This window comes from Bombus huntii, chromosome 14 (assembly GCF_024542735.1).
Source record: "Bombus huntii isolate Logan2020A chromosome 14, iyBomHunt1.1, whole genome shotgun sequence".
Classification (NCBI taxonomy): domain Eukaryota; kingdom Metazoa; phylum Arthropoda; class Insecta; order Hymenoptera; family Apidae; genus Bombus; species Bombus huntii.
This window is the reverse complement of record NC_066251.1, coordinates 10,641,088-10,654,302: the sequence shown is the minus strand read 5'-3', so window position 1 is coordinate 10,654,302 and position 13,215 is coordinate 10,641,088. Positions and strand designations below refer to the sequence as shown.

The 13,215-nt window shown below is 37.6% G+C and overlaps 1 protein-coding gene across 3 annotated transcripts in view; it reads right to left on the bottom strand.

Annotated features, from left to right (window-relative positions):
* LOC126872819 (neuronal acetylcholine receptor subunit alpha-7-like) overlaps positions 1 to 13,215 on the bottom strand; it is a 171,767-nt gene that overhangs the window by 114,927 nt on the left and 43,625 nt on the right. For 2 of the 3 annotated variants that reach the window (XM_050633007.1, XM_050633008.1), the window contains exon 2: positions 5,985 to 6,127. The exons of the other annotated variant lie outside the window; for it this stretch is intronic. In XM_050633007.1, coding sequence (XP_050488964.1) covers positions 5,985 to 6,127 — 143 coding nt within the window. The remainder of the gene's footprint in view (positions 1 to 5,984; positions 6,128 to 13,215) is intronic. 3 annotated transcript variants of the gene reach the window in all.

The window sequence follows — 13,215 nt, the reverse complement described above, 5'->3', positions numbered from 1 at the left end:
AATTTTTTTCAGTGACGCTCTTCTTTCACGGTGTTTTTCCTTGAAACCAACAGGAAGAAGTCCCTTATTTTACAAGTTGAAAACAAGACCATTACGAAGGCGAGATCATCTTTTTTTATGAGCCAGCCAAGTTGGATTGTGAAGATGTATTTTGCGACGTTCTTGTTTCACAAGCTTCTCGCCGCAGTTAAAATAGCGAGAACGTTCTGAGAAAAACGCGGGAAACTTAAGGTGTCTGTGTAGCAGAACATTCATTCGCCTTTGTCGTATTTTCTTTCATGTTCAAGAAAGAACTGCAGAAGACATAATGTCATCAAAGAATTGTATAGAACAGAAGTGTACTGATGCACGACGTTGTAAGAAATAATTAACTCAAATTTTTTATTAGGCGTTTTACTTCATTTTCTTTTTGTAGATCTTTGAGTAAACGCTACAAATGTACTTTAGCTTCGTATATTAATGGTAAAATCGATTCTTCGGTAGAAATGGAAAAATAGATTTGTCTATTACAATTTACATTAAAAGCAATGTATGAAAAATTGACACGGCATAGTTTTCCAAGAAGATTTCTTCGCAGGCATAGTTATAATCGTATTTTTAGTATTACGCATAAATATCCCGATCGCGATCATTCTCAAACGTTTTCAAAGCATTTAGCTAATGCTGTAGTATTTTTCAGAAGCTTTTAAGCGTACCCACAAGTACCGTTTTTACGAGCGTTTTGAAAATAGATGAGTCTGAATATTAATGCAAAGTGCCCTTAATATTTCAACAAGTGAGTGCACGATAAGACCTGTCTGAAAGACAAGACATTATGCAATAATCTAACATAAGAGGAAGAAAACAAGACAACTTTTACAAAAAGTGAAAATTACAGGTCCGAACTCCAGTGTCTGATCTTCCTATTTTCTAGACTATATGCTTCCGCATAATTATGAAATGATGTACTTACATTAGACCGTTTTTGCTCTTCACTTTTCACAATTAAGCACACTATTATTTGCTAGTAACCACGCCAAGTAGTCCTGTTACCATGGATTTCCATACCATAAATATTTCATTATCCAGAAGTTCAGCCCGAATACATTTAAACTTATACAAAGTGGAGCATAGTTAATTCGTATTCATTGAATATATCGTTACTATAACTTTAATTACAACTTCAATTTGTTCGGTATAATGGAACTGTAATTAGAATACGCAGAGGTATAAATTATTCAAGATTCTTTAGCATATCAGTAACGATATAATTAAGGGATTAAAAATCGTTCATGACACTCGAAGTACAGGTACCTTACCTAAATCAATACTATATCTTCCACAATTAAACAAATATTATTAGGAAGTAGATTTAGAATAACGATGAATCAATTGCAAGATAAAGGTAGCACTTGTCAACGGATTGCATCATAAAGAAGCCTAAATTATTGTACATTACAATATCATCGATCCTAAAATATTGGATTGTCTGGAAAGTTCGTTCCGATTTTTAAGGAATTTGATCGACGCGAAAGATCATATTGAAAATTTGTTCACCGAAAAACCCGAGACATTCTGGAAGGATGGAGTATTCAAATTGCGTGAAAGATGGAGGAAGGTTGTAAAACAAAATGGTGCCTATATAATTCAATAAATGTGTATCGAATCGAAATGTAAATCGGAAAGAAACATAGTACAGAGATGGTAGTGTATATCTTTCTCTTATGAATGCGCTTTGATCTGTGCATTCAAAACTGCCTTCAATTTCAAAGGTGGTCGGATTAGCAGCGCAATCCATGTTTCTATAAACTACTGCACACCTCTGCTTAATTACGTTAATGAGTAGGAAATTATTATGATTATCTTGTATTTTCTCTAGCGGAAAGCAGCGCGTGCGATCGGTTTGCGAGGTCACATTTAGCTGTGAGGCAAACTCATTGTCAGATAAGCTAACCGACCCTGAGGGAATGTTCTAAAATATATCGCAGACATCGACGGTAACGATGTAAGTTCCTCTTACTTGAGGGCAACTGTTGGTGTGTCGGTAAACGTATACAACCAAAGAAACTAGATAGTCGCTGGTATTGCTGGCGAAGCTTTGAAACTCGGCTAATCTTCGGACTAAGTATTGACCTACCGCAGAAAGGGAACGTTTCTTCGGCAATAAGGGTTTACTGGCATTATGTTGCGTTACAAGCATTGATTAATTGTAATAATTTCAGATTTTATATTCTCGTTAATGAAAATATGCTTATAATTTTTATATAGTTGTTTCAATGGAGCTTTTTTCTGGAGACTTTCCATCTCGTCGATAGTAATCTTTTTGAGTTTCGTTAAACTATTTTTGAATCATATAAAATTCAGATTCGGTGAGATCAGTAGAAAACGGTTAGCGTACAGGGAACTTGTCTAAATATGTTTTGTAATCCTTATTGTATCTCACGAGATTTTTATATGTACGCGAACAGTTATGTTGCTTTTAGTCTCGCTGAATTTCCTTGCACGATTCTTCGAAACTACTTCATCACCTTATCATCATTTTTCCATCGATTCATCCGTATCAGATTCTTACGAAATCCTTCACCGGGATTTACACGAAAATGGATATTTCTTGAATACAATTTACAATCGATTGATCTTAGTAACGCAACGAAGTGAAGAAGGTTAAATTCGAGGAGAATACGTCCCCCGGTATCGAAAGAACGGCGAAAATAATTTCTGGAGCAATTAAAAATGATTGTAGGAATGAACGATGCTTATGGTGTATCCCGCGCCTTTCTTCGCAATCGTTGGGGTATAAAAAAAATTGGAGGTCGAATCTCGGTCGCAATTGTAATGGTCCTATGGAAGAAGGTCATAAGGCGAAAGGAAGAACAAAGGGACGCTGCAAAAACGGGAGCCGCTGTCGGACACGGGAAACGATAAACGGCAAAACAGGCGCAGCGAAACAATGCGCAGGGCATATTTAGCTGTGCCGTTGTACATTATTTAGGTGTCAGTACGCGCCATTTGTATTCCTGCGCACGCGTGTGCTACGAAAATTCGCGATATTTCCTTTCACCCTGCATCCCCTCGACCAGAAGAAACCGATGCCTCATTTCCATATTGCTGCGATCATGTCCACATTTTCGGAAATGAAAAGTTTCCTGATCGTGGTGGACACCCCTTAAATTTGCCATTCGATCTTCGATCGCGAGGAAAATGGCTCGTTTAACGAAACGAAGGAAATGTTGCTAGAATTACGAGTGTTGAAAATTCATCGGTGAAATTCCTTTTTCGATGATTTATAGAGAAAAGTAGAAGGAAGAAAGCGGTGTTTATTTTCACATTTGAATGGGAAGATTTGAAATGAAAACTTGTGAAGTTTAAGAGCGTCATTTTAGATCTCGAGAATGTACCTTGTGCGAAGCGATTGAGTTTTAATGATGTATGAGATCTTTCATTCGTGAAGCGTAACAATATATCGCAAATATGCCTTTATTAGGCCATTTGCGAGATATTTCTTAATCATTTTATGTAACATACGATATTTGATAGAATTTTATGCGAAAACGTTATATTTCAAAAATGTTGTCATTGTCTGTTGAATTGTAAATTAACTAGAATTTAAAATTAATTCAAACTGCCTGATACAGAACGAGAAGAAGCTACAAAGAGTTGAACTATGCGTCAAAACTAAATATGTAATAGACACGAATGTCTATCGATATAAACGTCAACGGAATTATTGGTCTTCGGGATTTAATTAAACTTTTACACACTTGTCATTACACCGCGTGAATATTGATGTTCGCGTATCTATACATATGTGATAAATTGCAGTCGAATATATTGTTTATTAATTTGTTCAATTTATTAGTTTGGAAATCCGTGTATAGAATTACCGCAGTATATACTACAGAGTATAGTTTCTCTGCTAATATATTAACCAGATACGTCTAAACTCTAAACTCATCCTCAACTACTCGACGTTTTGATACTTTAGAGAACTATTAACTTGAGAATATCGAAATTGACTGAGAGAGCTTGATTCTCGCTCTCGAGAATGATCGATGTGATTAACTTAAAATCCTTCGGATGATCCTTCTCCCGTGGAATATACAATTTCGAACGTGAAGTGTATTTCAAAGGCGAATTTATAAATTGTATATGGATGATCCGTGAAGTATTTACATACATACGATCGTAGAAAAATAAATTCCCACGAGGTTATCGATATCGAAAGTTTCAAAGGACAATAGAAATTTACCGTCTAAGTAATTATACGCGTCTCGTAATAATTAGCCCTGAAAATTGATATTTTCCACAAACCTGATATTGCCCACGTTTAAAGATTATAACCATGCACTAGTATTAACAAAATCTACAAAGTAATTACAAGGCACGCGCTTGAAATAGAACGACGAATCTGGGCACAATAGACGACACTGTTAATCCGGCTTCTAATTACACATAAAACCAGCAGTTCGCCATGTACTGCCTGAACGGAAATTTCCCCGAAGCTTCTACTAATCATTTCTAATGATGCTCGAAACATTGTCCGCATCATACTCCTACAGCTATGGTTTATCGTAAATCATCTTCGCGAGAAATGTTATATCTAAATCAGCGTTACACTAAATTTATGAAAGTATAAAATAAAATAATATTACTAGTGTTATATTTTAATCGAAGTTAACATCGATGTAACATCCTTTGGCTTTCAGTAATTAATGAAGTCGAGGTTTAATCTTCTCCATATCAAAAATTGCTCTAAAATTAAACGCGATCGAATCATAAAATTAAGGGCTAGAGAGATTTTATTGTTGAAAGTTCAAGAAACAAATAGGCCTCTGATAAAATTGGGAACTTCTATTCGGTATAAGCATTTATATACCGAATTGTAAGGACGCGGAGAAAATTGAATTGGGTAAACTAACAGGACCTTCGTTCAATAATTTACAAGGGTTAACCGTGAAACTGACAGTGAGTCTAGAGTCTAGACGATGATTGATGAGAGCGTAAGTGCATCGTATGTTACATGCGGCCTCCGAGTGCAGCCAATGAACACTTCCGTTTCGTCGATGCATCCTATACACATCCAGGTTGTACACGCGACTAGTCGTAATATCAGTGATTGGTCTTTGTTCGTTTTAATGTCATTCCTTCCGTGTGCATGTGCGGTATGTACGTGTTTTACACTGGTGCGTATAAACGTGCAGGAACGGGAGATGCATGCTGGAAAACGTGTATGCAGGGCTGCACGTAGCCCTCGTAGGTAATCACCGATCTGTGTACTTTTTTCCTATATATGTACGTGTGTGTGTGTATGTACACGTTCATCGAAGCCCCGTTTCGTGGCAATACCAGCGCTTCGTTGGCCGGAGAAAAAAGGATGCGATACGTTTCTAATTACGAACCAGGTCGCGTTTGGGTACATTGGTCTCTGGCTGTTGACACGACATTTTAAAAAAGAAATTTTATTTTTTCACATTTTCGCAAACGTGAGATATATTAGCAATTGTGTACCGACAACTGATCGTACTGATCGTACACCTTTAGTTTTCGAATGTATTTTCAAATCTAACAAAAAGAAGATTCCGGAAATACAAGAAAGATTTTAGAATTCGACGATTTTCGATACTGCAATATACATTTTGAAATCAGAGGTCTCGTCAGATCAATATTTAAAAGTGAATGTATGTACACCTTCTTAATTACAAAATTCATGCAGGAAATAATCATAAGGTGTTACCTGTCGAACAAAATACGATAAGGTTGCATGCAAATAGGAATGTTACGAAAACTGATCGTGCTACTCGAAGCAGAAAGCAATGCAAAAAGGACGTTCTGTCTATTGCAACTCACTTAACTCGCACCTTGATAAAACGAGCACACTTTTCGTTTCAGTATAATAGATACTTAGAATTCTGTTGGTACTGTGTGCGGTGTGCGTGTTACGTTAGAGAGAAGGTCTTTTATGCGTTTTGTACAGAGGAACTTTTAAGTTGCTGTTGAAAACTTACAACGTCGATTATTTGCATTAGTGTAAGGCCAAAGCTCAACACGAGGGGCTCGGACTCATTGCCAACCGGACGCTCCAGCACGTTGTATGTATCCAGCAGGTCGCTTAGCAGCCGTTTCTCGTGAGAACCGCCGTTTACCAGCCCTGACCAATTATCATTTTTTCAGTCATCTCTGTACAAGCACGATCTTTAAACCACTTTGAGCCCCGACTAGCCCCGTTGACTCTCGAGCTCTTCCGCGGTCCACGCTCGCATTCTTTCGAGAACACCACATTCTTCCTTTGTTCGAAATTCACCGAGGAAAAGCTATGTTTATAAGACGAAAGGTATTTTTTCTTTTTTCTTTTCTTAAATATTGCAATCGTTATGTAAGAAGGTAGAAACCAATTGAAAGTCTCAGTTGGAATCGAAGATGAAGATTGTCATTAGCGATCGTTGTATCGTCTTGTCTGGAAACGTGTGTCGACTGGAATTTCGTAGATATCCTGCGTACGTGGAACACGGAATGTTAGTCGTGGTTCAAAGTGTACATGTTTAAAATTACGTTGCCCCTTTTATAACAAAAATGTAAGTCTGATAAGAATTATACGCAATATAAAAACATATATAGAAGTTAATTTGAAGCAGCAGTACACGTTTTTGCTAAAAAGGGCACAGGTAAATGTCTCCAGGTATCCGTGAGTCGTTGAATTTCACACGCTTGCATGGGTAAATTTGCAACTGACCTGTGAATAGAAACAAGCATTGATTCCTTCTCTTTAAAACTTCGCTCTAAACGTGTCTCGAACAACTTCGAAGATCACGTCGATTCTGTGTAATCACGATAATGGTCACATGTATCGACATGAAAATCAAACAGAAAATGGTAATTAAAAGAAAAAATTTCTGTATTTTTCCTTGTGTAGAAAAATTAATTGGCTTCGCGATGGTTGCACACGCGATAGAAATAAAGTGCAAGTCCATGTGTCGTGGACATTCAGCCTCGAATCGTTGAATATCAAAAGAAACTAGACAATTTTTACAGAGCTGTTATCGACGACTGGCCCTCGTCCTATCGATGTCGTATCGCTTCGTGTCGACGGAAAGGAACAAAAGAAAAAGGAAAATAACGGCGATACAAATTTCTGTCGAGTGTCTTAAAGAACGTTTATCTTCTTTCGATTTATTTTAGGAGTCACCCCACGGTGACGTTTTGCACTACTTTTTCCGAATATACAACTTTGTAATCTCTCTTTCTACCCGGATCTCTCTCTTATTCACCCAGCCTCCTCTGTCCCTTTTCTTCCTTTCTCTATCCCCTCGTACTTGCCAATTTTTGTCTCTGTTTCTCGTTTTTCCTGTTGCTCACAGGACACCATTCGATATCTTGCTCCACGGAATAGTTGGCATTAAAAAGTTGCTGAATCAACTTGTCGCATCAGTATTGCCGATACTGCGCTTCGTTATGAGCGTAGGATTCGAGAATAAGGAAACGTCGGAAAGTAAAATAAAACGAGATGCATTTCATTATACTTTATGACCTGGCGTAACAATGTCAACGCAAGAACTAGAATGGTTGAGATGACCAATTTATAGTGGATTCATTTCGGGAATATAAACAGCTTTTTGTAAAATATATAGCTAAAGATTTACATTATGTGTCTTTTCACGTGTCTCCCATTTCAATTTCTTTGATACAAGCTTTAAACATTACTTGCTAGTAGTTCTATCGCTAACCGGTGATATAATCATTAATTCGAACAGAACATCCATCTTCGATTATAACAGCTTTGGCTTCCAAGCCCTTTCGGAAGCAATTCAAATCATGAGAATTCCATTCCCTGAGGGAAAATTCCGTGCATCACCGATACGTCGTTGCATTTGGCACAGTACAAACGTTATCGTTAGCATCCGCGTTCACAATTAGAATGCGGAATGATCGACATTGGAGTAATCGTGTGTGCACGCATGTTTCGCGTCTCGACATGGAACTGTAGATACTTTCTCATTGGAATGCAAAGGCAAAATATGAATTATGAATCCCCTCGACGAGAAAAAATTGGATTCACTGCCGTATGATTGTATCGTACAATACCGGTTATCTTTCTGTTTGACGTTGCAAAGCAAAATATCTGTTTCTTTGATATCGTACGGAAGATACTTAGAATTTAAAGAAATATCTGTGAAGAATAATTTATAAAAGAAATTCTTTAGCTGTTTGCAAAAGAGATTATAAATTCGAAGAACTCGTTTCGTTTAAGAGACAATCGATTAAAGAATAATGAGAGAAAATAAATAGTAATAAACGTTCGTAAATATATGGACTGAAAGGATATGTTCCTCCTTCACGCTCTTTTCATAATAGACCCTTTGACTTTCTTCGTTTCCACCTGCCCAAACAAAATAGGATACAGCAAAGCTAAATAGCGAAACATTTGCTGTTCATTGTTTCGAGAGAACGTACCCGGTAATTGGATTCACGAACGCGAATTGAATACGTAAAGCTAGTTAAAGAGCAGAAGCTTGCTACTAAGAATTTCACAAAATCGTTCTGCAGGACATGCTGCGACTTTGCAAATCGACGAGAGATGTGTGAAAAGACTATAGAAGGACTTGGTCTTGCTGTGTTATAGATATATTTTCTCTCGAATCGCCATTATGTCTTCAATTCTCCGCTTTTGTAACTTCTTTTTTGTTCACTTGAATGCTTATAGTCGCGAAATGGTCGATTGAGTTTCATAACTTTCAAGACAGGATAACTTATTTTAACAATTTCAGCGATTGTAACGTTTGACTTTAATTTTTCAAGCTATCTTCTATCGTCCTGGATTAATACTTGCATTAAGGTATGATTTAAAGTATAGTTGAAAACTTGTGGTGATCGTCAGCATTTATATTAAAATAAAAAACATAGAATGGATGTAAATGGGATACGAATGATGCCATGGTTTCTGCTTTTCTCTGAGAAAAAAAAGAGAGGAAGAAAAAATGCCATTATCGGAATCGAACCATTTTCACGCCGATAATTTTACTGCGGAATAAAGTCCGTTCTCAGTGAATGCACCGTTCCACTGGACGAAACAATAGGGTGCAATCGACCCATTTTCATTAACACGATCATATTTCATAAGACGCATTTCATAAATGCGGCATTAGTAAACAGGAAACAAATGGCAGACAAATTTTTTTCTGGATTATATATAGCAGAAAATTGGAATTGATCTTCGAGAATCATTTAACGTATATGTATATCTATGGATTTGCAAAATCATCTGACAAATCTTTTTGAAAGTTTTCCATCTTGATTTAAACATACAATTTTTAATAAATAATTTTGGCAGTACGTATCTAATAATTTTCAATCTATGGTGTTCTATCTAAAACGAGTTTCTAGTAATAAAGAAGTGAAATACTTTGCAAATCATCACCCACATAAATAACTAACCATGAGTTGGTTGTTCTTTAAACTTCTAGCCTATCCGCAAAGTTTCATTCACCAAGTTGTTCATTAATTATACTACACAAGAAATTGTGCAAAACCCGTATGTTTCGTTAATGTCGTTACCATGTTATTTTTCATTGTTAAACGATGTTTATAAGTTCGATTAATAGAGAGATTGTTCCCTGGGTAAAACCTTAGGAATTCATACGCGAGTTGTTCGCACACTTTCAGATTTATGGCCTCTCGGGATCGAGGGAACCCTTTATCTTGGAGCCGCGCAAAAGATCAGACAGAGTAACTTTATGAATCAACCGTTGCTCGAGACAAAGAAAGAAATCGCTGATGCGTTCCAGGTGGCAGCGATTTTGAACGATTCTACTGTTAGTCTTCGTGATTTCTTTAGCCCGCGTACAAACGAAGAATTATTTGTAAAGTTTTCCCGAGAAAATGTGAGATTTTAATCGACAGCAAACGGAGGGAAAGATCGGGGCGAAACGCAGTGGAACGATATTTAAGTGGGAACTGGTTTGCTGACGTATAGCACGAACAAGGTCGTGTTATAAATTGTCTAATAATTTTCACGCGAAAGAAAAATCGCACTGCTTTATACACGCGTGTGTACATTTTATTCGATACCTTCTGAGAGCAGCGAGATTTTTTTAACACGCCTGTGAATTCTTGTAGCACGATACAGACTTGCGAGGATTTGAGTTATGACGCCAACAGGAACGTAACGTTCCATATTTTTCGCCGCCGGCATAAATAAAGATCAACTGGGAAAGTTACACTGCTCTAAGCATATCAGGGAAGAGAAATGGATTCGGTGATGTTACACCGTTGGTGATGCACCAGGATTTATGCATCCGTTTTGAGATTACCCTGCATATTTTACTACGGAGTGTTAAGATATTCTCGCGTGCTGGAATTATTGTACGTTGCACCTTTGTATAGAATCGTCATTTATTTAAGCATACACAATTTGGTAATATGAACACGCTGCTAACCGATCGAGTTATACTTTTAGTTGGATATTTCAGAACAATTAATAAATTATCTTGTACCATAAAAATATAACTGAGAGGTTGAAATGGTAAATCTCATAAGTACCAAAAGCGACTTGAAATCTTCTAAAATATTTTTATTTCATTCTTTTCAAACATAGAAAAGTACACTTATAATTTTAGCTTTGTTTTGTGAAGTTTCTAAAAGCTAAAATAGATTATTCAGCCATTTGAAGTGTTTACTACCGTATTCGACATGAAATTTACATCCTTCACTGAATAAATAAACGTTTATCTTGCTAACACCTCCTTTTATAGTGCAGCTTTTGAACCGCAAAATTCGCGCGATAACAGAAAATATTTTCCGAATGTAAGACGAGTATATTTTACCATTTTTCCGCAGGGACGTGTTTAATGGGATTTTTTAAAGCGCTGGAGGAGCTCTTTTCGGTTGAAGGTCGATTAAGAATTTTTCAAGCTTTTGAACATACGTTGGCCGCTTAATATCTACGCGTACCGAGTCTTTCGCAACACAACAGGTTGCCAGGAAGTGGACCTAGGTTTCTAGCAATATTTCATGTTCGGTTAAACACAAAGTAACGGTTCGTGGAAACTAGTAGTCTGTAAGGTTACGTCCTACACCAGTAGCCTATCAGGATTACGCCAGGAAAAAGAGAGCATGTCATCTGTCAGCGATTTTCCTCGAAATCGGTTTCACTGCGTCGTTTCAGACCTGCCCGTCGATTTACAGGCCAATTTCAGATCGGTTTGATTCGCTCGAGAATTTTCCGGTGTATGACAACGGGTTAGCATGGAAACGTGACTTTTTCCAAGGAATTCGCCCGGAAATGTCTTTGGCTGCCTCGCTGATGTAATGTTCACCGGCGAACATTAGGGAAACGAATAGATCTTTCCCAGAAACGAAGAATTTCATTCCTCGGAAGGTTATGGAGCATAGACAACGTGGGTATTTTTAGTGAAAATATAATTGATCTCCTGGTCTGTGGTATTATTCGTAATTACTTGTTAAATAATCCTTGTCAATATTTATCTTTTCCCAGAAAAGTCAAAAAATAATCTTCTTTTTTTAAACTTTCTTCAATCTGTTCAATGATTTGTGATATTTAAGAATTTTGGAATATAATCACTTTTCAAGTTCATTCTCCCAGACATTTTACAATTGGCGATTTTTTCCATATGCGCCAGTCTCCTGGTTTCCCGAACAGGCAAGATTATTTATTACAATTCCTACGAATGGTCAACTTAATGCCAAAATCCAGACACAAATGAAAAGACCCGCATTTAAACTCAATTTCGTAAGATCGTCCCGGTAATCTCGTGGACTGAATTCGGGGAAGAAGATCGGTATCAGTTAATAGACGGTCGATATCTGGCCGAAATATCGGAGACTGGTTTCGCTTTGTTAAAATTCACGCTGACTGTCGATAATCGGTATATTCGCGAATTCGTTTATTAAACCACCACGCGGTTTAAGCGGCGGTCAAAATTACTCGACTGTATTATCGTTTTGTTATCCGTCGGCTGGCACTGCTGTAGCATGCTAATTGAGTCCGGAGCAAACGTTTTCGCGACAGAATGCGGACCGCCCTGACGGAACCGTTCATTCACGGCCGTTTAACACGTGTTAACGGGGTAGCTTGTCACGCAACGTCACGGAAGCTCGTCACACATTGCTGACCGCCGCCTGTAATACGCTATTTCCGATTGTTGCTTTTAATGAATCGTTAATACCACGCTTAGATCTACGATGCTTTGGTCGATTAGTCGTTTGGAAATTACGCTCTGCGTCGAAGAATTCCATTCAAGTTGACTCTGAACCAGCTGTCAGCTGACATCGATCAGAGACAAGTTTCTTAAAACAGTTAACCAAATGATTAAGCGGTGCGTGAGATACAACGTTGTTGTTATGTCGTTGTTTAAACGAGTTTAGTAATTCAATTTATAACGCGATACAACGAAAATAATGTTGTAAAAAGTGTAAATAGTTGCTGTCGTTTACATCGCGTCGCTTTGCGTTACGTTACAAAGTTGGATCGCTATGGGAAAAGAATTCACTGAATATACGATGCATAAAGAGAATCCCAGAACACAAATTCCCAACGTCGTTGACAAACTTCGCTTGTTAAAGGATAATATTGCTTGATTATTTCTAGTTTGTCGTTCACGATCAAAGCATTCTTCCCTAAAACGTATAAAAATCGGCAATGGTAGAATAGGTGTAGAAATTAAAAATTGGAAGGGTATTCGGAACAGAAGATTTAATTTTGTCGCGAAATTGTACTCGGTAGAATTTAAGAAATAGGAGGAAATGTTTCTCCAACGCTTTGTCACTATTTAAGAATTAGCAGTGTCGAGAGAACTAAGGAAACACGTCTGCCCGTGCAAGAAAGAAACCGTAGAGAGCATGTATGTGCGCAAAGTGTTCTTCACGGAGCGCGCCTTTAAACTGATTACGAGGCCGCAGAACTCGTTACGGGTTGAGTTGCAGCGTGAAAACCGCACTCCAAAGAAAGAAATTGATTTAAAACTTCTGTTACTTGGTATACCGACCGCAATGGCGGCCAGTTGTCTACAACGTACTTTGCGGAATGTAAGCTCAATTAAGGAGCAAATGAAAGAACTCGATTACTTGTCACACCTGCGTCGGCGCCGTTCTTGCTTTTGTCCCCCCTTAACACCACAGCCAAAGAATGCTCTTCGCCGTCATTTCATCGAGTGTCGTGTTTAATTTAAATAGAAAAGGCTCTTGAATTATCTCATTAGCAACCCGTGTCTTCTTTCTCGATAA